The sequence below is a fragment of the Miniopterus natalensis genome, chromosome 3 (genome assembly GCF_054644295.1).
Source record: "Miniopterus natalensis isolate mMinNat1 chromosome 3, mMinNat1.hap1, whole genome shotgun sequence".
Taxonomy (NCBI): domain Eukaryota; kingdom Metazoa; phylum Chordata; class Mammalia; order Chiroptera; family Miniopteridae; genus Miniopterus; species Miniopterus natalensis.
In genome coordinates this window covers 42,046,734-42,073,584 of record NC_142083.1, presented here as the reverse complement: position 1 = coordinate 42,073,584, position 26,851 = coordinate 42,046,734, and the positions used below count along the sequence as shown (strand labels likewise).

Genomic DNA, 26,851 nt, shown 5'->3' with positions numbered 1-26,851 from the left:
AAGGAGAAGGCCCAGGCCATAGGAACAGTCTACCAGGGGTGGGAGTTTAGAAGGAGATGGGTGGTCAGTATTACCAGGGACCTAAAAAGCAGTATGGCATAGAGTCGAGTGCACAGATTGCCTGAGTTCATATCCCAGCTCTGCCATAATAATGTCTGACCTAAGTTACCTCATCTGTAAAGTGGGAATAATAATGACAACAATTACCAACAGTGTGAAGATAAACTGAGTTAATAGGTACAAAACACTTAGAAGAGAGCCCTGACTCTAATTGTTAGACTGTTTTTTCCAAAAAACAGGTTTCTTTTTCAAGAGTTAACTTACTTTGATCAATCCCCATGAGTGAGTTAGAGAAGGCTAGGATAACCTATTCTTCCTCCCAGGACTTTATTCCTCTATCTAATTCAGAGGCCACCTGAACAGCTATCTGGCTTACTCCAGGTCCTGCCACCTACCCATCCCACTGCTGCGGTCCTTTCCCCCACATCAGTAAGACACAGCACACAGCAGACTCTGCCCCACTGCACATGCCCAGCTGGTAAACTTCTTTCCTGAAACTTGACCCTCTCCCAGTCCTTGCATTTATTCCACTCTCTGAAATCTCTTCGTCATTGAATTTGGGACCTGTCACAGTTAACATTCCTGCCTCAGCCTTCCAAATTGTCAGTCCTCTGCTTCCTAACCCTTTTCACATCATGCCACACATAACAACCCATATTTGAAGAGTATAATAAAGTGGAGGGGATTTGGTGGTGTTTATATGAAACTTTGTGAAAAAAAATCTTAAATACATTTTCTTAGTATTATATAATCATTTCACTCAATCCTCATTCCTATCCCAAGCCCCAAGCTAATCTTTCTGTCTATATACAGAAGAGTATTTATCACTTTCCTCCAAATGATAGAAACTCCTTTCTCATCACTAATCGGAATACAGATAATTCAAATCTAAATTATACTTCAAAAGTCCCATCATTCAGTAAATCAAATAGATATTCCTTTACTTTCATCGACCAACGCAATGTGAAAATTTCTTATGAGTATGAATAAATTGTGAACACAACTGAAATCATACATTTCAAACCAATGACGCAGCTTTCCTTAAATATAAAAGGTGTTGCTCTACTTGTCTTAATAATCATTCTTTGCTATTCAAATGGTGACACAGACTGAAAACCTCAAGTGAATCTTTGTCAACCCCACATTTCCAATGCCCAATTTTTGCCTCGAATCTATAAATTTTATCAGCGTATGTGAATACATTATGACAAGGTCCTGGTAATTTTCTATTAGGTTCATTCATTCAGCTAATTATGCCATGTTTTCAAGCCAATAATAACCTTTTCACAAATCTTCAAGGTAAGAAGTGCTTAGCAAAAAATTTCTAATTCTCCTCCTAGACCATAAACTTTTGACAAAACTCTCTTTAGACTTCTACGGTTCTTCAGTCTGAAACAGTGGAAAGTTGTATTCCAATCCCATTTCTATGCATGAAACTGAAAAACAGATGTGAGTGAAACAGCTTCAGTTATATTAGATTCTCCATCTAGATACGTCAAACTATGTGTAACTCATATACAGGCAAAGTTTTACACAGCAGAGTTTCTCAGTGAAAAAAACAGTGTGTTATTTGAATCTCAGTGTTTTCACAACAACCCGTGATGTGCAGCCATCACACATCCTTGTCACTGCAGTCACTCCATCAGCATTCAAATTCAAGCATGTTTCCACGGCACCTATTTCTTTCAAAGTATGAATGTACCACCTTCAATATTTCATCCTTAGAAATTTGTTTTAGTACTTCTTTACAGATAACTGGTATTCTTCCCAGAACTTATCTTTAGGAATACTAACTGTGTGCTGGAATTGGGCAGTTTCTAACCAGAGTAGACTCATCAATCTGAAATAAATAACCTGTTTGATATAACAATAATCTGGATTAATGTTGTCTCTCTGTCATCTGACATATCATCAATACATTGAGAAGGAATATTTGGGAGTGCCACCTTTTCCATCTCTTCTGCTTTACTGGCCTCAATTCCTAAAGCGGCTGGTAAAATAAGGGCTCCCATCATTGTATGAGGCAGTTTGGCTTCACTTTTTCACTTTTTACAATGGACCTTGTAACTGGTCCATTTAGCTTAATCTAAATAAATTGAAAAGCTTATTGTTGGAACCAATCTCAAAAAGAGCTTTGGAGGTTTTTTTCTGTTGCTTTTGCAAAACTTAAAAATGTTCCTGCACAGAATGAGTTTTTGTGGTAAGGTGCCAGTGCAGTTTGCTTGGTACCTTGTCTTCATCTGATAACTTTTCCTGCCAGTAAGGTTATTTTAGGCTGAGAGAGAAAAACGTTACTGAGGACACACATCCAAGTTTGAGATGGTTCTCATTTCATTACCCCACTAGTAACTTCAATTTTTTTGATACTGTGTTTGTCTGTAAAACTGATGGCTTTCCAGCTCTAATGGAAAGTTATCCATTATAAGATCAAAAAGTAAGCACAATATCTGTAAAATTTAAATATTTTTAAATATAAATAACGTGGAGCATATAGGCTTTTAAAACTACATAAAATCTATTTACAGGAGTAGGGAATCTTCTGTGGTCACTGAAATATTTTAAAACAAGTTTCATGAAAATTCAAACAATTAATCATTGATTTTTTTGTTTATTCCAAAAATTAAAACGTTGAAATAGCCACAAAATACATATAATATATACACTGGAGTATGATTAAAAATACTTTGACAAATTTATTTTCTGAAGCTAGAAAGCCTTTTAATGAGTCAACTTCATTAACTTATATTCAATTATGACTTGATTTCTAAAAATATATATTTTTTAACTTTCATAAACAATAATTCACTACAAAGTTCTGTCAATAATATGACTTGGGCTAACTGTTAACACAAAAGCAAAGACTAAAGTAAATAAATCAAGAAGTAACAAAATCAATGTTTTATTTCACAACACAATATCAGAAAATGGTAACAAAAGTAATAGAAATAATCACATATAAGTTCTAAGTCAGGAAAATGGTAAAATGATGATAATGAAAATAGCAAACAAAATTGAAATTAAAATACAAATACTTTACAAGCATTAAAAAACAAATATTTAAAAGCTCGCAGCAACCCAAATATCCATCAAAAAAATGAATAGGTAAGTAAAATATATCAGATATATACAATGAAATATTATTCACCCTTAGAAAGGTAGGAAATTCTGTCATGTGCTGCAAGATGATAAACCTTGAAGACATTCTGCTAAGCGAACTACACTAGTCAGAAAAGGACAGACATTGCACGACTCCACCTAGGTGAGGCACCTAGAGAGACCAAGTCCTCAGCACAGAAAGTGGAAGGGTGGTCGCCCGGGGCTTCAGGGAGGTGAGCAAGGAAGTTGTCTTATGGTTAGAGTTTCAGCTTACTAGGATGAACACGTTCTAGAGAAAGACGGTGGCATAATAATGTCAATGCGTTAATACTACTGAACTGTACCGCTGAACTGAACCACTTACAAATGCGTAAATATGGTAACTTTCGTCATGTATTTTTTACCATTTTTTTAAGTATTTAATTTAAATAGTTAAAGTGGGACATTTTATGTTATATATATATATATATCACAATTTTAAAAATTAAAAAAAAACTTACTGATGACAAGATATCACAAGTGTATAATCAGACACACAGGGTAGATGCTAAGTGATATGGCTACTACAGGGAACTTTCTGGCCACAGGTGCTACTAAAATAAATAGTAAATTTAAGGAGTTTATACAGGGAGCCATTCAAATAGTGCTAAAATATCATGTCCACTACTATATATTCCTGAATGGCTGTCTAGAACACTGTTAATGAACTATAACCATTAGTATCTTGATCTCACCTATAGCCTGCTCATGGCACAGCAACGTGATGTGGGATAGCAATTAGGAAGCTCTGATCTAGTATTCAACTTCCAGCTTTCTCCCTGATCAGCTTCTCTCTTCCAGGCTTAGGATGTTCTCAGACAATCCCCTGGGTAAGTCTCATCCTGGCTCAACCAGGGCGTGGGACCTCTGCTTCTTGAATGCTATGCACAGAATCTCCCTTTCAGTACACTCCACCCTCATGAGCAGAACTCATAGCCTAGCTACAAAAAAACTAATGCATCATAAGCAGGTTTAAGAGAGCAGCAGCATCTGAACAAGGTGAATTATATGACCTTCTAACTCTAAACCTCTATTTCCATGACTCATGAACATTTTTATTATTCAAAGTTACATAACACATAAATCTCAACTTTATATTCTGATTGCTGGTCCAAGTATCAGCAATGAATAAAATGCATACCAAAGAGGCAAGCCTTGTAGTAATTTTTAGTAGCACTAAGGTACTCTAGGCAAAACTGAGAAGTAAATGAAACTTGTCACTGATGCGCTCCCATTTCTACCTCCACTTTGTTGTCAAGGCCCACATAATGTCCCACGGTAATCCAAAATTCCTAACCCTTCCCAATTGCCCCAAAGTACATAGCTCAGCTTTCTCTCTTCCTTCCTTTCCTCTACCTAAAACCCTGTCTTAATTTTTTAAAATCTCAACTTGGCAATAGACCACCTCCATTTGGACACAAATTTTGGTCAGGCTTTCTGATTTTCTTATGAGAAAATCCCATTTAGTGGTCACTAGAGCATATGGGCCTGCCTTTGATGGGAAACACAGAATATCTCCACTTCAGGTTCTACTGTCCAAATCTTTAGTTCATTAACCATTCAATGTCATTGAACTGTTTTGTTAAGGTACTGGAATTATAAATACATTTTCTCTTTGTTCAAATTTTAATATCTAATATTATGTATTGGGGTAAAGGGACATAAATCAACATTTGAAAATCTCATCCTAGACCAAATGCTTTTCAAACCATCTGTGGTAAAAGATCAGGGTTTTTATTTCCAATCTGTTATACACATACTTTGGGGGGGAGAAAAAAAACTAAAAATGAATTACTAGAAAAAAATGAAATAAAAAATTCAAAACATACAAAATACAAGCCCCAACTTAAAAAAATTAAAGAAACATATTTTTTTAGAGCAGTTTTAGGTTCACAGTAAAGCTGAAAGGGAAGTACAGAGATTTCCAATATACTACCTTCCCCCAACATGCATAGCCTCCCCAATTATCAGTATCAATTTTTTAAATTATATTTGACAGATATAAAATTGCTCTGTCCAATTACTTACAAGTTTCTTAGCATTCATTTTCAATTTCTGTACTTATTTCCTTGCACTGGTTCCAATCTAGGACCAGACCACACTTGGAGTAATATTGCCTCTCTCATCTCAACACAAACACTCACCTCCACCCTGTAGTCAGAGTCAATCCTGTCCATAAAAAAGCAAGAGGATACAGAATGACTTATGCTCTGCTTAGCGAAAAAGTCACGTGGGGTACATACACATCTGCCATCCTCAGATTTCCAATTCATAGAAGCTGATCCTTTTTCATAAGCTATTCACCAATCTAATACACCTTCAGGTTTATGAGAGTAACAGGATCCAGGAGTCTCATATATGCCCTTCACTTTGAAACCTCTCATTTTTTTAGGGTAGTTAAAACCCCTATTCTGGTTCTTAACCGTTTACATAATAAAGATCCATTTAAATGCACACAAACTACACCCTCCTGAAGCCAGCAGGAGGTGAACACGAAGATCTGAGAACAAACTTCTCTGTAAGGGTGCAAAGCAAGTCTCCCTTGTGCAATTGCTTTACAAATACGAAATAAACACTGGGTTTATAGGACTTGGAAGAAAAGGTTTATGGCTTTGACTGTTTTCCATTACTGGAAAATTTACATGCTGAAAAGTAGCAAAAACCAGTGCAAAAGAATAAACAGTGGGAGCACTTCAAGGGCTTGTTTCTTTCAAGAATCAGGAGTAAAATTGGGTTTTATTAGCTGTTTCATTAAGTTTTACTTTGAAGAAAAACAAACAGTGAAAGCATATGTGCAACATCTGATGAAAAAGGATTTCATTCTAAACAGTCTCTGTACAAAACTCATTAATGTAACATTAAATGTGAAGACTTGTCTAGCAATTTAAGGATAATTTTACTCATTTTAGTTTATTTATAATTTCTGACACAGTTTATTTAACATATTCTAATCTTTAAATCACCTTGTGTACAAAACTAATATATTAAATCTGTCTTTCCAATGGCATTTTGCAATAAATATCTACAGCAGCTGTTAAAGGCAATTAGTATATGAAGTTTGTATCAAATTTAACACCTAATATAGTAAGATAATACAGCAGGATATTGATAACTTGGGAAATTCATGAAAACAGATCAGTTCTTCTTAATTAGATGCCTAATTATAAATGTTTTCCTTCCACTACAAGTATACATTTTTAGAAAAGTCTAAATATATGTGCTATTACAATCCAGTATCTGAAATCTAAGCACCTAATATACTATGCAAAGTATTAAATTAAACACTTTTTTCCTTAGAGCAATTTTAGACATGCTGGATATTCATCATAATCCCACTGGAAGAATCTGCTCAATTGCTATTTTTCCATCTCAAGACTAGATGTTCATAGGAAGCAACTAGTTTGTTATTGGGGGGGAAATACATATGTACCAGTTCCATTGTGTTGGCTACATAATAGTGTGGGTCTCTGGAGTAGAGCAGATTAAATGTCAGCTTCTAACTAAATGGATGAACTCAATATTAAACTACAGGCTAGGAGTTAAGATGGTAGTTTTTGGAAGCAGATGCACCTTGATTTCAATCTTGACCCTGCCTCTTACATAAAGACTAATCCTGGACAAGTCACTTACTTTCTCTAAGCCTAAATGCCTCATCTAAAGTAGAAAAAATAATAGCTAATTCACAGGGACGCTGTATAAGCTAAATTAAATATTATATGTAAGTAACAGCAGTGCTGGTCCTTTGGAGTCTCTCTTTTTAAAAAAATTATTACTCATTTTAATCACAGTAATATAGAACGTAATTTAAAAAGTCAAATGGCACTAAAATACACATATATATGTGTGTGTGTGTATATATATACATATATATATGTATATATATGTAGCCCTTTTCTTACCCTTTTCCAGACTCTGGTCAGTGTACCCACAGGCAACCACTTGCAACTTTCCTTATTATATCTCCTGGCATTCATCTCCAAATTCCATATATTTTATGTACACAGCTTTCTCCTGATACATCAAATTTAGATATTACCTATTTACTTTATTATGTAGATGATATATTTTCAAATTCAGTGTGACCTCAAAATTAAAATAAGATCATTAAAAGATGATGTCTGTTAAATTCATACATTGGAAAAAACATGTAGAAGAAACAGTCTCTCTCTTAAAAGCCTACGTAGCACGGCCGGCGTGGCTCAGCGGTTGAGCGTCGACCTAGGATCCAGGAGATCACGGTTCGATTCCTGGTCAGAGCACATGCCCTGGTTGAGGGCTCGATCCCCAGTAGGGGGCGAGCAGGAGGCAGCTGATCAATGACTCTCTCTCATCATGAATGTTTCTCTCTCTTTCTCCCCCTCTCCCTTCCTCTCTCTGAAATCAATAAAAATATATTTAAAAAAAAAAAAAAAAAAAAAGCCTATGTAGTCCAAATCTATAGTACTCTGCTGGTTCAGGGGGTCTCTAATCCTCATTGTATAAATATGAAATGCTTTCATTTCCAATAAATGCACTTAACTCTCCTGTGTGGAATTTTCTTTCCCACATGGTAAGTGTGGCATGCTGATTGCATTAATGACCCCAATTTTTCACACTTCCCTATATTCTTGCCCTTCGGTAGTGCCTTCCCACAACTGACTCTGAGCTAAGAAAACTAAGAAAACTCAAGTAGAGATCCAAAGAAGTGCTTGAGTGTTTCTACTCTCTTCCTTTGGACCCTTACCACCTCGAGAACATGCTTGGGCTAGCCTGCTGGAACACGGAACCAAGCCAAATCATCCCAGCTGAGGCCATCTTCGTCCAGCCAGCTCCCAGACAACCCTCAGCTGATTGTAGATGCTTAAGTAAGACATCAACCTGGAGACATCAACGGAGGCTGTCACAGATCAGGAGAATGAGTCTGGCCAATTTGGAGGCTTCTGAGAATTAATAAATGGTTGTTGTTTTAAGCCACGAAGTTTTGTAAAGGTTTATTATATTGCAATGCCTAACTGATCCTTAAACAAGTTGATTGCAGTCCATAACTTTTTAGATGCTGCCAGTTATTAGAGCTCTAGCCTCCAAATAGGTAAGGCTCAATCTTATTTTTTGTTAGTTTTAAGATTTCAGTTTCAAAATCAATTTGAAGCTTGTTTTTCCCTGTAGTTCAACCCATATTCTCTGCAGCTTGGAATGGAGAAATGAAGCATGGTCTTGCTCAGGGAAACTCCCTTGTCCCTTACTACTTCTTCCAGGAGCCTATGGCTTAGGAAGGAGGGTCATCCCCTTGCTTAACAGGATGCAGCCACAGTCTTCTCATTGGCTGTTGCTTCTCTGGCTGACATTGATTGGGTGTCAATGTCCCTGCATCTGACAGGCATGCAGCTGCTAGCTCCCTCATGGACTTATCTTATGGGAGCTTCAGAGGATCCTGCAGTTAGACCACCCCCTGGATTATTTACCTGGTCTACACAGTCACCACCTACCCTCTAGTGAGGTCCCTTTACCTCCTGAGGTCCCTTTACCACCTGGCTGACAGCCTTCTTGAACAGGACAATGGAAAAATAGGTCCAGCCTAGCTAATCTCTGAAGAGAGAGTATTAAATAAATTAAACAGTGTCCTCTGCTCCCCACTATCACTCTCAACTTTGTTTATCCCCGCTCCCACAGAAAAGGGCAGAGCAGCAAGTCCGTGGCTAAGCAAATGCTCAACTAGGCAAGAAAATGACCTCCCTGCTGACGTGTAGGCACCGCTCCCCCCATACTCTTTACAACCCCTTCTTTGGAGAAGAAAGGGGGGCTCTGGGAGGGGAGGGAATTGTTTCTCATTACTAACTCTGCACTTCTGAGTCTCATTCTCATATTGGGGTGGGGTGAAGAATCCCAGTCCTTCAGGAATGGTTCCTCAGAACAGTCTCCACAGGCAGGCTCTGGCCCCAGTGGCTACTAGATTATTCACAGCAATCCAAATATAGAAAAGTTCATTACTTAGAGTTTTTTGTCTCCAGTTTGGGGCCTTAGCTGCAATTCTGGAACAAGATAAAAAGGTACCACTCAACACACTGTTACATGGTTATTTTAAAATCTAAAGTATGCATTAAATTCTACTATACTGCATATCATTATAGAAAAATTCCATTTTTACAGAAATACCCATTTTATTAAAAAGACTACCCTGAAGAGGTTATTTGAATGATGTTTATTAACTTTTTGTGTAAATTTTATGGTGTTTTCACAAATCCTAGCTCATCAATTAAGGAATAGAAGAGGAACACTGACTTTTAATTTTTTTTCTCATATTTTTTCAAATAAAACTTTTTGCCTAATAAAAATTTCCAGATAAATTGTGAATTTTTTTTCTGAAAAATCATATATTTAATCATTCATATTTAATCATTCAAATATTTGTGTGCCTACTTTATACCCAGTGATATTCTAGTTGCTTTGGGCATATCAACAAACAAAACAAGCCCTGACCGGGTAGCTCAGTTAATTGGAGCATCATCCAATACACCAAAAGGTTGCTGGTTCAATTCCCAGTCAGGGTACATACCTAGGTTTCCAGTTCAATCTGAGGTCAAGGCGTGTACGGGAGGCGACCCATCAATGTTTCTCTTTCTCTCTCTCTCCCTCCCCCTGCCCCTGCTGTCTCCCTTCCTCTCTTTCTAAAAATCAATGAGACTACATCCTTGAGTGAGGATTAAAATATATATATATTATCCTTACAGATTGAGCAGGAAAAAAAAATTAAGAAATAAACATAATAAGTAAATTGCAGAGCATCTTAGAGGTGAATAGTAGTATGAGAAACATAAAATGTATAGCTGGATTAGGGGAATCAGAAGTGTCAGGAATGAGTCTAGGAGGTAGAGGGACCAGGTTGTTTGAACTATTGAATAGGGTGATCAGGAAGACCTCAATAAGGTGACAAATGAGCAGACACATGAGGGATGTGTGGAGGACAAAGGGAGTTAGTTATATCAAGAAGAGTATTCTAGACCGCAGAGAGGCCAGCCACTTCAGAAGCCCTCAGGCAAGAGTGTCTGTCTGGTATATCTGAAGAACAGCAAGAAGTCAGTGTGCCTGGTCAGTTGTGAATGAAAGAGAGGGAAACTGAAGCTGAAGTAAGAGTTGATGGTGGTGTGTACCAGAGTGGTAGCAAGGGAGTGATGAGAAATGGTATGATTCTGGATATTATAAGGTGGAGGAATAACTCCAGTACTAGAACAACTGGAAAATGGAACTGCCATCTATTAAGAGGAGAAGGTTAATTTGGATGGAGTTGGGTGAGCAACTTTGGGAAGGGGGAGGTTAGGAGTTTAACTTTGGATTTGTTGACTTTAGGATCTAAGTGGGGACATCAAAGTAGAAATGTCAAATAAGAACTTGACCTTATGAATCTGGAATTCAAGAGAGAAGTCTGGGTAGGGAATATACAATTGGGAGTAATTGGCATTTGATGGAATTTAAATGACACCACAGTCCTGAGCACAGTTAGAGAAGAGAATAAGACATAAGACAGCCTGGGCACTAATACATGAGGTTGTGGGGGAAAAAATAAAACAGCGAAAGAGACTGAAAAGGAGTGAAGAGTAATACAGGAGATCAACCAAGAGAGTTAGGGGACCAAATGAAGGAAGTATAGCAAGGAGAAAAGAAGGGTCAATCCTGTCAATTACTACTAAAAGATTAAAGAGTTACCAGCAATGAACATAGAGGTTACTGATGGCATTACACAATAATATTGGACTCAATGGCTCATTCCACTAAGAAGGAATTTTACTATTTAATGAAAATTCTTCTAAAACAAATGGGTTTTTAAACACTAGTCAATGACCCTCCTATTTCAAACAATCTATTATACAATGAAATGAAATACAATAAAATGTATTTACACAAATAAAAAACCTGGCAGAACTCCTTGAAGTTTATATTTTTTTAATTCAATTAAGCAAATGCATATAGAGGGCTTACTATGTTAAGCACCAAGGTAGAAGTAAGGATATAGAAACAAAAGTTCCTGCAGTCAAGAAGCTTTCAGACTGCTGTGGAGAATCAGGCAAGTATACCGACAGTCACTATATAGACTTGTGCAGTCAATTTTACAGACATACAGAGGAGCACCTAAACCAAATTTGGGGTCAGTGTTGCCTATCTGAAGGGCGTGATACTTAAATTTAATCTTAAAATTATGTAGTGATTATGGGCAAAAGACTTAACCATACAAATCACAAATAAAGCTTCCGACTAACTAATAAACATATTAAAAGGTATAAAAATGAACTAGTTTTCAGGAAAATGCAAATTAAAATCACCATGTGGCCTCAATATGGAGGACTTCAAATCTTCCTCTCCAAAAAACAACCACTTCAGGGATCTGGCAATCTACCAAAGTCAAATAGCATATTAAGAAGCACTTATTCATGAAACACTGCTGAAATTCGGGTAAGAACAGTAGGAGTCTGTGGCTCTCCTGACTGGGGCCATTGCCATCCCTCTCCAGTGGTCAGGGTGGGGGCTCTCCCTGGACTACAGGCTGGGACAACTTCATGACCAGAGAGGCTCAATTGATCTGGAGCCCAAGGTGAAAAAATGCTGTCCAGCAGCACTGCCAGTAGCAAGTTTGAGGAAGCCACCTCTGTTGGGCTGAGCAGCAGACCAGCAATAAAACCAGAAAGGTAATAGGGAAATCCTGGAAGTGAGAGTCCACAGAGAGGCTAGAACCCTGCAAATAACCCTGGCTGCCTTCTACCCACATGCTTTGGGGAAAACATACTGTCTTCATGTCCTGGGCTGATGGGGGGCTGAACACACACACAGAGGACATGGCAGGAAGAAGGCAGGGCAGACTAGAAGCCTGAACTTAGAATGTACATAATGGAATTGAGAGTAAATAATGGAATTAATATGTTAAATACAGTTACATTACTTTGCCCATTCACTTTGGCAGTGATTATACATTGAGTTATTGGAAGTAATGATTTTTATTTCAAAAGCAAAATATCAAATTTCTACTTAAATTTTTTTATTTCCATGTACATAATATGCTTATTAGTGACAATTTTAAGGTTTACTAAAAGAAATAGACATTTCCCACAGGTTTCTTAAGTATAATGGTGCTTTATGTGAGTAACAAATATATTTGTTGGTTTGAAATATTTAATTTTTTCTTAACTTTTATTCTTTTTCCTTTAGCTTATTTTTAAAAAAATTTTACATATCCCTGTATTAATAGTCCTTTTTAGAGAGGTTGTGAGCATGTCGCTGCTATTAGTTTTTTTGTAATTCTCTATGTGTTTAAGCCATCTACTATGAGTTAATGAGGTATCATTTCTGGCCCCAATGCCACCAGATAAAGATTAAATATATTGTATTCATATAGTTTCTTGATTAGACTAAAGTAGATTTTTTTTTTTTTTAGTTTATCTTTGGAGATTAGGAGAAAAACGCACTTAGAGCAGCATGCTGTGTTTTTATAATAAACACTGAATCAGTCAGTTACACTGGATTTTTCATTCATAATTTATTGTGTTATGATTTGTCACTTAAGCATATGCAAATCTTAAGTAATCATTGCAAGAAGAACAGGTTGTTTCACTTGTGAATTAAATATTTTAATGCCATTTTCAAAAATTATCAAGAGTATCAGAGAAAGGAAAAGTATAATACTTTATAAATTTATATAGTAAAATTTAAATAATGATAGTAATTTATACTTTTACCAATTAAAAGCACATTCCTGCCTAACAGTAATGTTTGGATTCACTGGACAGGTTGGCAGGCTGTATTTCAAAAAGCCATATAGGAAGTTCTTTCCACGGGTGAGTTTATCAAGCCCAGGATCTGACCCTCAGGTTCAGAGAGATTGGAATTGAGCTGTCTCTCAAAGAAAGATCCACATCAAGCAATGTCAAAGGATATATCTATATAGATATATACCTACAGATATCTATATATAGAGAGAGATATATCATAATCCAATTATTAATTTATAATAACTGTAAATAGAATTGTCAAATGAACTGGAATGCTCCTGTCATCATGATGATTCATTTTTGTTTTGTAGGTGGGCAAATCACAACAGTGTGAGCACAGAATGAGTACAAATTCTCATGAGTAGTTGTATGAATGAAATATTTAATGGCATAATCTAAGAGTGGCATCATACATCTTGTTCTGCAGCAGGGGTAGTCTTACCATTGAGGCCAAGTTGTTTAAAATTTGCAGGGTAAGAAACTCACTCTTTGAATAGTGTAATGGACACTGCCAATGTTTCCTTCACTCTTTTTTTTTTTTAACTTTTAATAACTGACCAGTCTCTCTTTGGTTGCCATGGGATTACAGTCAAATCTTGTAGACTGGGAAGCCATTCTCTCTCTCTAGGGTAATGTGCCTATCTGTTCTGATCTATTATGGGTTAATTTCATGCTTGAATTTAGAAAATGCTTATTTCCAAAGCCTAAGAGAAGACCTCTAACTACAGACATTATTATGACTGTGAATGTTAGTAAAAACAAAAAAAATCACCCAAATCACACTAACCAAATACAATTGTGGTTGTTTTGCTGAATTTCCCTAATATGCAGGCTTTCATGTTTAGGTACTTTTAATTAGATAAACAAGTGTTGCTATATTTCCCAATTGGGATTTCAATGGTTGTTCTTTTAAATTTATAGATTTGGAGGAAATTACATATCTACAACATTGTCTTCTCTTTTAGGAACACAACAGACATTCACTTAAAAATTTTATTTTGTTTTTTGTTTTGGGGTTTTTTTTTTAAAATATATTTGCATTGATTTCAGAGAGAGGGAAAGATAGAAACATCAATGATGTGATAGAGTCATTGATTGGCTGCCTCCTGCACACTCCCTACTGGGGACAGAGCCCACAACCCAGGCATGTGCCCTGACTGAGAACTGAACCACGATCTCCTGGTTCATGGGTCAGTGCTCAACCACTGTGCCACACTAGCTGGGCATGTTGGTATATTTTGTAACTCGTTATTTAAATTAGTTGTCTTAGTACTTCTAGTACTTTTTAAAATAATTCTTTGGTGCTTTCCATGTCATCTGACATAATGAAAATATGTTTTCTTTTTCAATATTTATGGCTTCGTTTTGGTCATATTGTAGTAGTTACGATTTCTAGAACAAATTGTGTGCTCTAGCAGCAATCACATGTGTTCCTGTTTTACAGCATCTTTTTATGCTCATGACACTCATATAAGTATATACAGGGCAGCTGTATTTTCTTCATTCTGTTCAAGATAACTAGAGCAAATGAATAAACTTAGGCAACAAGGTAACAATTGACTTCTCCAACTTTGAGCTAGGACTGGAGCAAGAACCCAGGACTTCGGACTGCTACAGTCCCATATTTCCATATACTCCGTATCTTTTTCTAAACAATAGATTTTACACAACATTTAATTACATAAGCAATCTCACAGATCAGATTTCTGTTGACCTCCAACTCCACATGACCAAAACTGAGCTCATCATCTTTCAACCTATTAGTTGAATTCTTTATTGTAGTAGATGACTCCACCATCCTCCTAGCTCAGGCCATAAACCTGAAGGCTTTTTACTCCTGTCTCTTCAATACTTAGACCTAATGGATCATTCTATCAGTTTATTTCACCTTTAAAAATCCCTCAAATTGGCTTACCTCTGCGTCCTCTGCCCTCTTTTCCCATTGCCACTGTCTTGGTTCAGGCCATTATTTCTGCTTTCTGTCTCACATCTTGCCTTCTGCCAACCTGCCTTTCACCCTGCCAAAGTGATCTTATAAAATGCAATTCCAATCCATTGAACCCTGGTTAAAATCCTTCAGTGGTTCTCCATTATTTCAGAATACAGTTCAGGCTCCTCAGCTATGCATACACAGCTCAAGGCTAAAAAAGTTGTACTCTTTTCAGTCTGGCTTCTTTCTCTCAGCATTACATCTATGCATAGCTTTGGGGTTGGTTTGGTTTTCTTCTGATTCTTCATTTATGCACAGCTTTGTGGTCAGTGATTGGTCAGAGACTATGCTCAAACATCCTGAGCAAGCAAGATGCCCACCCTTCCTGAAGGACCTGTGTGCGTGCGTGCATGCGTGTGTGTGTTATTTAATACTCTTTAATAATATGATGCTTCCAAAATAAATGAAATCTCTCAACAGAATGAGATTGTGTAATTCAAGATGTTATCATCTAACAGAAATTCACTCCCAATTCTCTGTTTAGCTCTCTACTTGATAAAATCCTAATTCAAATTAGGCTATTTGGTTACCATGAAATATAGTTCATATAGGAAAGACAGGAAAAATGCTTATTTCTTCCTTTCTCACCAACAATTTTCAGAACAAGGAGTTGATGTCCTAGATATTCCCAATGATGTTCAATGAGGTTTGGAGACTGTTCTGCTCTCCCATCTTCTATGCTCTCTCTCTTTCTCTCTCTCAACATTATAAACTCATGGGCTTTTAGGATATTTAATATGTTTCAAACAGTCGCATTCACTGTTATTCGCCATCTTCTGCTCCCCCTACTTACCCTAGAGAATAATACCATACAGACCAGTATAGCATATGTAGTACTGAACAGACTTTACTTGAGATTTCTAAATCCTAACTACCTTTTCATCAACAGCACTATTCTATAAAAGACCCTGAGTACTTCAAATGACCAGCTCAAAGTTACAACCATATATGGCTTCTGCATGCCATAAACTGTGCTAAACTCTTTCAATGCAAATCTCCTTTAATCTGCATAATAACCTTACTAGGTGGATATTTCTGTTATGCTTATCTTACAGATAAAAAAATGAAGTTTTGACATATTAAGTAATTTGTCCAATATTCAGCTAGTAAATGGTAGAGCAGGGATTTGAATCCAGATCTACCTCACTCTGAAGTCCATGCTCGTAACCACAATCATTAATTTCAGACAGACCATCATGTTAAACAATAGCTCTCAATGAGAGTGTACCACCTACCTGAAGGGTTTGGAAATGTTGGGGGTAGAGAAAAAAGAAGAATTATCCTGCCAGACGCCAACAGCATCCAGCCCCACTGAAAAATAATGATTTAGAAAAATTTTCCTGTTCTGCATACCTTTATATATAGAAATTAGAACTGTTTTGACTACTTTCAGAAACTGCTTTCTTTTAAAAATTTTTAAATTATGCCTGGCTGGGTGTGGCTCAGTGGTTGAGCATCGACCTAGGATCCAGGAGATTGCAGTTAGATTCCCGGTCAGGGCACATGCCCGGGTTGCGGGCTCCATCCCCAGTTGGGGGCGTGCAGGAGGCAACCGATCAATGATGACTCTCTCATCATTGATGTTTCTATATCTCTCTCCCTCTCTCCCTCTCCCTTCTTCTCTCTGAAATCAATAAATATATATTTTTTTAAAAAATTATTACATGCTTCATTAATTCACACTGCGCTTCTTATCAATTTTGCAGGAAAAAAAATGATGTTTCATCTTATCTATAAAGTTGAATTATACCAATTCTCTAAATATTGTTGCAATTCTTTCAATATTAAAAAATAAAATGAATGGTGCCAAAGTGATTTATGAGCAAATCTGAAAGTATGAGTGACAATATGTGTACTCTTTAAAGGAGCCTCTACATATTCAGATAAACAAGAATCTTTTTAAAAACAACTTTCAGGGGCAGGAAGGGGCAAAGGGACGTATTACAAAATTGTTTAAGGAACCTTTTGGGGGTGATGGATATACTCACTTTCTTGATTGTGTTGAAGGTTCACAGGTCTATACATATGTCAAAACTTACCAATTATACACTTTAAATGTGTGCAGTTTACTGTTTTCTAATCGTATTTCAATACAATATTTTTTTAATAAAAGTAAGTTTCTAGAGCCTAAAAAGTAAAACAGCAGTTTAAGTTTGTCTCCAAACAGTCCCACAAAAAGACTGACATATTAATAGAGATGGAAGGTTTGAGGGAAACACCCAAGTGACTGGTGTACAATTTCCTTCATAAAAGTGGTCAGGACTCCTGGAATTACTTAGCAAAAATACTAATATCCCAAATTTAGAAGGAAGGAATCTGTTTGCCTGAAGCCCCCTTTTCTAACTCAGATCAACAGTGGGCACTGAGGCAGGGCTGGGTGAGAAACTACAGTCACACCAAGTAGACACAATTCCAGACGTCATCAACTGACCACACACAGCCCCCATTATTATGCATTACTGGCATACTGGGTTTGGTCCTCTCTGTGTTTTAAAAATGTCTTTTTTAATTACTTGCCAACGTTTAAAATTTTAGAGAGTTCTCCCCCCAAATCCTTTTTTCTTTTCTTGGAAGATCTGGTAACCCTTGGGCCCAGGTTTCCAACCTTGCAACAGGCCAAGCACTCTGGTCAGCCACAGACCACAGGACTCAGTGTCTACACTGTTGTGTCCCTGGCAGCTTTATCCATTTACATTACCACACCTGGTCTCTGCAGAGATTTGAGTTTACAGGCCTTGCCCTAAGGCTATAGTTTTTCTCTCAACAGTGTTCTGTTTTGTTTTGTTTTGTTTTGTTTTGTTTTGTTTTGTTTTGTTTTGTTTTGTTTTGTTTTGGTACTATCTATGGGCTCACCCCCATATTAAAAAGGGCTATCCTTAATTAAAGGTGCAATTCTCACCCCAAAGGGTAGGAAACTCCTAACTCTGCAGACAGTATCAGCAAACAAAAAGTTAGACTTAGCCATACCCTTCCCTGAAGCAGAGGCCAGAACAAGAATATAAACAAATCCTGGAAACTGGTTCATGGGGAACTAGTTTCAACAAATTTAGTGAAGAAACTTCTGGCAGATAAAATTTCCCTCCTGGAGATCTTCCCCAGTGCCTCACCTCCACCCCCAACACATACACAAACACAAAAGCAGTCTAGTTCCAGCTCCCTCCCTAACCTTCTCCCTCATTCTGCTAGGTCACAGAAATGGTAACAGGAATCTATATCATTCAGCCTCCAGGTTAAGATAAAAGAAAAGTGTTTTTTTTTAAAAATCAAAAAGGGTAAGTTCCCAAGGAGTAGCCACACAAATTTATTACAGGTCAAAAAGGGTCATAAATTTTCACCCGTTCAATGAATAAACTACCAATGATTGTGTTTAATTATTATATATCAGAAGTATTAATATTAAGATCAGGATGAAGGCAAACAGAACATTTATCGCTATTACATAACATTTTTTCTAATCAATTCATAAAATAATAGAAATATTACAAATACGGCAACAGAAACCTCTGTATTTGCAGATGACCTCACTCTACCTAGAAGATTATAGGGAAATCACTGAAATATTATGAAAACTAAAAGGAAAAATCAGTGATTGAATAGTTACCAAATTAATATACAAAAATTAGCAGTTCTTTCATATATTAATAATAATCATAGAAGAAATAATATAAATAAAAATGCAAACACAATAGAAAACAAAATTATAAAATAAGAAAAAAAATCAGTAAAAACTGCCAGTAAAGTCATCATCCTGGAGCAGGAGATGCCCTAGGGGTGTATAGACCGTCCAGTCTGTCCCTAACTGAGATAGTGGAGCTGGACTCTACCACACCTCTGAACCATCCATGAGCCACCCCGTCCAAGCCTAGCTGACATATGACCCAAGAAGAAATGATAGCTTCTCTCCCCAGCGACACTCTAGACCCGATCAAGACATGCATTTCCCTGGCCTAGTTCTCAATCCCAGGAATCAGCTCAGAGCTGTTCATGAGTCTCAAAGTGCAGACAGGAAACAGAGCCAATCAGCAGAGAATCAAGATTCATCACTTTTTCAGGAATCAAATACGATGGCAAGTAGAGAAAACTCACTCTCTATGAAAGGGACTTCAAGGAACTCTAAAAGTTTTTGCCAGAGAACCTTACTAAATACATGTGTGAGAATAAATGAGCCATTTTTCATTATTATTGAATAGAACAAAAAGAAAGAATGTTTCAAAATGTGTTTACACTATGAAAAAATTCCCAATTTTGTCAATAAAGGAAAAGGAAAAAACTAACAAAACAAAAAAAAATCCTAATTAACACAGTCCCCAATATTTCAGAATTTGTGATTGTTTGTGGTTTCGTTTCAGGGTTATCTTTTCACTCTCTGGACAAAGATAGCTTCCTAAGAAAATGAGTAGTGTAAACAAATGGTTAGAAGCTTCACAGAAGCATCTGTTTATATTCAGATAATTAATATGCTAAGCATTCTTATCTATTAAATTAAAGCAAGTCACCTAAAGACTTTTCTAGATAATACTTCATTAGCCTAATTATAATGAGTACCTATAGTTGAAGTAATGAAAGGGACATCTGTTTTAAAACATTCTTCAATTTAAGCCTTTTACTAAATCAAGCTAGCTTTCATACATTAGTTTTAATTACTAAGGGTTTACTTGGGGGAAAAAAATAAAAGAAAGACAACTCCATCAAAATAGAAAATAAAATGATCTGTTCTTACCTTTGAAGTTCTCCATTCCCAACCATCACCTATCTGCTGTGAATGTTTGATGAATTCTGCACAATAATGCTGGAATGTTTTTTCTTCAAAAAATTCATCTTCTTCCATACCAAATAATAACTGCAATATAAAACTAAGCATTAGTATCAGCTATAGAATGAATATTGAAAGGAATTCTGCTAATTCACTTATTTCTTTAAACAAAGCAAAATTTGGAATATAAAATGGAAAACAAGCTCAGAGCTATTCCAAAAACACACTTTTTGTTTCCATCTTTCTCATCCTATCTCCATTTTTTAATCAGGAGGCACATATCCATAAATTTAGTTTCAAAGTTTATTTTATCTCACTTTTTCTAAGCTAATGCTTCCAACCTCCTCCAAACTTCCTTTTCTACCTCCTACTTTAACTTTATGTAGATAGTATGACAGTGATTAGTAAAGCTAAGCTGTTCTTCACACTTTATTAGAGAATTCAACTAACAAATGTCTAAAATCTGAAAATATTTGTTTTTCAAGGTGTAATGTTATGATGAAGAAATGAGTTTGCCTACTTTACTGTGCTCCATAAATGCGACAAATCAAGGACTACCCATGTATTTGTTATATAAATCTGTACAAAAAATAAAACATTGTTTCTAGAAAGAGTATTTTAGAACTGGAGGAAAATTCACAGATTATGTCGTTCAAGTGTCTCGACGAGGAAAGATAGAACAAGAGAATTCCCTCATTCTCATTAGTGACAGGCATTGTCAGGACAACTGGTACTTGTTGACTGCTTACTTTGTCAAGTATTATGCTAGACACTGCATATTCCCACTTAATCCCCACGCAGTCCAAAACTTATTGTTTCCCCATTCGGCAAATGAAAAAGACAATGTAATCTGCTCAAGAATATAAATGAGAAAGGATTCAAACCTCAGTTGGGCTCCAGGGCCAATGATCTGTCTATACTAGTTGAGTCCTAGTCCAGTGTTCTTTCTGAGTATTCACATTTATATGACCTATATAAGAATTTGTTCATCCAACAAATATAATATTTACTAATATAATAATATAATAAATATAATATATTATAATAATATAATATAATATTCACTGTGCATAGGTAAAAGTTAGATATACAAAAATGAAAAATATATATAGTCCTTGCCTTATATGAACTCATATTGTAATAAAGGGAGATAAGCAATAAAAATAATTACAGTAGAAACTCTCTTAACTAACCTCCATTCAACCAACTTTGCCATGTTAATAAGCAAATATCCATTCCCTCTATAAAATGACTAATATCTACAGCATTCTGATCATAAAGCAACCTCTACTCCCCTCAGTGAGGGTGTGTTCATAAACCACATTCTTGTATTATAAGTATACTTTAATGAAATGCTACACTAACCAAACCAATAAAATGTAATTTAAAAACACAGACAACTATTACTTCTAAGATTTTATGCCTTGGAAAGACTTTATAAAATAAGTCTCCGTTAGAAAAGCAAACTACTATTGAACTAGATATGGACAATGCAACTGAAAATTGGTGGTGGGGCAAGGATCATACAAAGCTATGACTGCGCTCATACAAAGCTGCACTCAGATTGCTGCACAAGTGGCTTAAGTTCTTTCACTTAAACGTAAACTTTCATTTCAAACAAAAAGCTAGAGGATGCATTCTGGGTTCAGTTTAATCAAGAATGAACAATGAATTCCAATCAAGTACCCATATGGAAAGAAATGCCTTGGACATATATGAAAAAAAATGCAAATGAATGTCTTTATATGCTTTAAGTTGAAATAAAATGTTTTAAGTATGCATGTATTTTTAACATAAAAGTACTATTCTTTTTTTAATTTAGTAAAAGATTCATCAGAATAAAGAAAAATCTAACATTGGCATAAATGAATTTTTACAGAAGTTTGTAAATTCTACTCTTCTGTAGAATATAAACCTTAAGCAGAAGATAACTTAAATGCTCCTTAGCATTTTCCTTTATATCTAATTTCTTGCTTATCCATAACATTTTTTGCATGTATTGTTTTTTGATAACTTTACCTTTAATCAATTTCTTCAATTAACTGCTCAACTTTCAATTCTGATAGCACTGAAAAAGAGAACTTCTATTTAAAGTCTATACAGTAACGAAGACATGCACAGATTATAGTAGGTACAAGGATCCCTCACAAAGGAAGGATGGTATGGGAGGATGTGTGTCATGCAAGAGTCTGGACTATTTCCATAGAAAATACAGAATCAGACCTTAGAGCTGAAAAGGTCAGAGTAATAAATCATTGGAGACTTTGTGGAGGATGATCTAAGGGACACAAGCCTGAAGGCAGGGAGAAGAGTTAGAAGCTGTTGCAGTGGTCTCGGTGAAAGGTTATAAGGATCTGAACCAAGGTAATGAAAGAATGCAGGAAGAATATGCATCTTAAGTTATGGTGAGAGGCCAAGATCAATTTAAGAGATTTGGAAGTCATCTGTACAAAAGAGGCAAATGAAGCCATAAGGATAACTATCACCGGGCTTGAATGAATATAGCAGATTCTTAACATGGCTTTTGGAAGACCATGAAAGTTTACATTAAATTTTGTATGTATGTGCTCTAACTATATTTTGGCAAAGAAAGATTCTATAATTTTCAACAGGTTGTTTAAGGTCCAAAAAGTTAGGAACCTTAATGCATAGTGAGAAGAGCAGTGGGTTGAGAAAGAAACCTTCAGAACACCAGCATTTCAGGAACCTATAGAAAAGGAACCAACAAAAGAGCTAGAGAATAGTCAGGCATTAGGAGGAGATCCTGGCAAGGGCAGTGCCATAGAACCCAGGGATGAAGGTCTCAAGGAAATAGAGAATAGCTAACAAATAATCAGCAATGTCAAAACAGAAGAGAAGCCCATTAATAAAGGGACTGAAGTATCCACAGAACCTGGCAATGAAGCAAGCAATGGGCAGTTTCAGCAGCGGTAGAGAGAAGACAGGTTGTGGTGGGCTAAGGAGAAAACTAAAGGGACAGAGTGAAAGCTTTGTAGACTACTTTTTCAAAATGCTTGGTTGAAAAATACATACAAATTGGTGACAGAAGCAGTGCACAGGCTTGAAAGAGAATTTTGTTTTTCCCAAGGAAAAAAAAAATCTATATATATATGTTTAAGCTGAGTAAAGAGAGGGGTAAAAAGGTGAAAATAGAGAAGACAGAAAGTGACTGATGAAGCAATATCAAAGGGTTTGAGAGGAGATGTGGTCAACAGCACAGGAGATGGATTTGAACAATACAATGGACACCTTGCCCCTTGCAATGGAAGGAAAGCCATTTGAGGATGAATATCTCCTTGCGCAGGGGTCACAGGAGAAAAAATAAACACATGGACTACATCAAACTAAAAAGGTTTTGCACAGCAAAGGAAACCATCAACAAAACAAGAAGACAACCTACAGAATGGGAGAAAATATTCACCAATGATACATCTGATAAGGGGTTAATATCCAAAACTTATAGAGAGCTCATACTACTCAACACCAAAAAACAAAAAACAAAAAACAACTAAAAAGTGGGCAGAGGACCTGAAAAGACACTTTTCCAAAGAGGACATACAGATGGCCGATGGACATATGAAAAGATACTCAACATCACTAATCATCAGAAAAACGCAAATTAAAACCACAATGAGGTATCACCTCACACCTGTCAGAATGGCTATCACCAATAAATCAACAAACAATAAGTGCTGTAGAGGGTGTGGAGAAAAGGGAACTCTTGTGTACTGTTGATGGGAATGCAGATTGGTGCAGCCACTATGGAAAACAGTATGGAAGTTCCTCAAAAATAAAAAATGAAACTACCTTATGACCCAGATATTCCACTTCTGGGTATATACCCAAAGAAACCCAAAACACTAATTTGAAAGAATATATGCACCCCTAAGTTAATTGCAGCATTATTTACAATAGCCAAGATATGAAAGCAACCCAAGTGGCTAGCAATAGATGAGTGGATAAAAAAGTATCAGTACGTTTATACAATGGAATATTGCTTGGCTGTAAAAGAAAAAGAATAAAATCTTACCATTTACAACAACACTGAAGGACCTAGAGGGTATGCTAAGTGAAATAAGCAGAAGAGAAAGACAAATACTATATGATTTCACTTATTTGTGGAATCTAAAGAACAAAATAAGTGAACAAACAAAATAGAAACAAACTCGTAGATACAGTAAACAAACTGATGGTTGCCAGAGGGGAGGGGTGTTGGGGGATAGATAAAAAAGCTGAAGGGATCAAGAAGTACAAATTGGTAGTTACGGAATAGTCATGGGATATAAAGGTCAGCATAAGCAATATAGTCAATAATATTGCAAAAACTATGTATGGTGACAGGTCAGTACTTCAATTATCAGGGGGATCACTTTGGAAATTATATAATTGTCTAACCACCATGCGGTACACCTGAAACTAAAATAAAATAATATCGAATGTCAACTGTAATTGAAAAATAAAATTTTAAAGAAAAGATTTCACCTAAATAAATAAATGTCTGTGGAATACTCAAGTGATGATATCTAACAGGCATTTTGACATGGATCTGGAACTCAGAAAAAAGAAAAAAAAAATCCGGGCTGAAAATATTGATTGCAAATCAATATTACACAGATGATAACAGAATACATTCAATCACTGAGTGAAAGGTTACAGAACTGGAATAGAAAAAATGAAATTGTACAGTCAGAGAAATAGCTTTTCCAACTATATGATGACCCTGACATATATTGAAAGATATTCAATCAAAGAAAAACTGAATTTAATTCATAAAGAATACTAATATATCTTGGAATATTTTATAAATTTCAAACAAACCATCACTTAATAACAAAATTGAACTAAGTAAAAACAGTCCATTCCCTAAGCCCTCCAGTTACTTGAGGTTTACTGAACTATTCAAAATGTTAGTTGAAACATAAAATTTCACTCAATAGCCATAGTTTATTTAATTAACAGCACTGTGCCACTAGCAAGATGAGTAAACATCAAAGCACTAATTAATATTTGGTTGAATACTTTTAAAATTATCTAAGGACTAGACTTTGCTGAAGGACGTTACATACAATAATACAAACACTTATGGCTTGATTACAAAATTAGGAACTATACTATATTAAAATGACATCCATCTCAATTCAAACCATTGTAATGTGCCATAATGAAATATTATTGAATAATTATTGTCTCTTTGTACAAGTAAGAATATTTCACCTCATTAAAAATAAAAGTAAAGCCCTGGCCCCCTGGTCAGTGTGGCTCAGTTGGTTGAGTGTTGCCCCATGCACTAAAGGGTTGTCGGTTCGATCCCCAGAGTGCATGCAGGAGGCAACTGATGGATGTTTCTCTTTCACATCGATGTCTCTCTCTCTCTCCCTTCCTCAAAAAATCAATTAAAAAAAAAAATTATAAAAAATAAATAAATAATATATAAATAAAAATAAAATACAATCAACATTTTTATATGTACTTTTCAAGTTGAGTACTCTCTGGTCCCCTACCAAGTTCATAGACTAGTAGAGGCAGAAATTAGAATCTTAAAACTTCCAATTATGAGATGGCTGAAATTATGGTCAAAATGGAAATAACCACAACTTCAGCTTATTAAGCAATGATGTCAAAAATCATCCTTAATTTGCAAATGAAAAACCTTAGATGTGAACTGTCCACGTTTTCACACTTAAGCCATCTTAAATTTAGACTAGAGGTGACAACAGGGCAAGGGTGAACTCTCAGTAAAAAGGCAAATTCTAATTCTCATCTCATCCTAAACAACGAGCCTCCCATTTCTTCTTATAAGTAAAAGTTAGAAATGAGTCAGAGCTGTTTCCTGTCATAAAGTATGAGTTGTTAACACATCTATTTTGCTTGAGTCTCAGTCTTGCTGAACAACTCCTTGATTTTTTTTTAAGCTCAAACAATCAAAACCTTTCTTTAACTACTTCAGCAGAGGCTACAAATTGGAAAGGTAGAATAATTTTTTTCCCCACCAACTGAAAACAGTCTTTCTAAACTACTTGTTAGCCCTAAGACAAGACAGTGTGAAGAAGCTTATTCTGCTGCTATTAAATATACTTTTTCAGAAACGCAGCCCCAGTGAATTCTAACACAGTGTATAATCATTGTTCAAATGATCCTTTTTAATTAAAAACAATTTTTTTCACTACCATGCTCCACATTTTTTATGTGATTTTTTAATCTAATGTGTGGAGAACTGATACTTTTTTTTTGGTCAGAGACATTTCTTTTGATGAATCTATAAATCAATGTGTATCAGAGTCATAATGAGACTAAAACACTTCAAGAAATATAACTAAATTTTCCCAGAACTTAGGATCATTTGTAAAAATGTGATTATCACAGAACATACTATGCATACTTTTAAACATTAAAGATCATTTTTAACTAATATAAGTAAGCCACTTCATCTATACTTGTCCCTCCCTGCAACAATTTTACATTATTATAAGTTTAGATTTAGACTCTTTCCTAACAAAGCACACAATTACTACCTGGAAGGTAAACTCAACCCATTACCTTTATGAGAATTTGGCTTGAATTCATTTAATTAGTTAATCACTTACCTAGCGGGGTCCTTGGGCAATGGTCCTCAAATTTTAGAGAGCAAAGAAGCACCCAGGTTACAAATTTAAATGTGGAATCCTCGGCCCAGACCAGAAGGATTACCTGATTTTGAAGGCCCCAAATAAGCATTTATAATTATACCAGAAATACTTAGGAGGAGGAATAGTGCTAGAAAACTGAGACAAAAAATAGATCTTTTTGATGGGGCTAGTGAAAGGCCTAAGTAGGGCACAGCAAGCATGGCCCAGGTAATCTAATAAATAGAATAGCAGCAAAAGAGAGGATGTCTGTTCAGTCATGACAGCAGCTGAAAAGGCTCAGTGTTCCCTTCTTGCCTTCCCACTGAAACACATATCCCAAGTCAAAGTTTAAACGAGATACAACATTGTATCTAGACTGGAATTAAAGGATCGTTATTGGTCACTGAGTTTGCTATGACCTCTGCAGCCAGAGCTCCAGTTAGGAAGAGGGTAAGAGGACATCTCACTGTCCCCCATTCTATATTTCCTTCAAAAAAAGAACCCGAGCTGCCCCCTCCCCCTACTGGTTTCCAATACCCATTGATAATTCTCTTTCAAGGCAGTTGTCTCCAAA

The 26,851-nt window shown here is 36.0% G+C and overlaps 1 protein-coding gene across 3 annotated transcripts in view; it reads right to left on the bottom strand.

The window, feature by feature from the left end:
- Positions 1-19,990, bottom strand: part of ATG10 (autophagy related 10) — a 176,949-nt gene extending 156,959 nt beyond the window's left edge. The window contains exon 1 of one of the 3 annotated variants that reach the window (XM_016210345.2): positions 19,640-19,990. In XM_016210345.2, coding sequence (XP_016065831.1) covers positions 19,640-19,780 — 141 coding nt within the window. In that variant the 5' untranslated portion in view covers positions 19,781-19,990. Of the gene's footprint in view, positions 1-5,339; positions 5,501-19,639 lie in introns of those variants that run through there. The other 2 variants (XM_016210338.2, XM_016210339.2) reach the window with 2 other exon arrangements.
- Between the last annotated feature and the right edge of the window lie 6,861 nt (positions 19,991-26,851).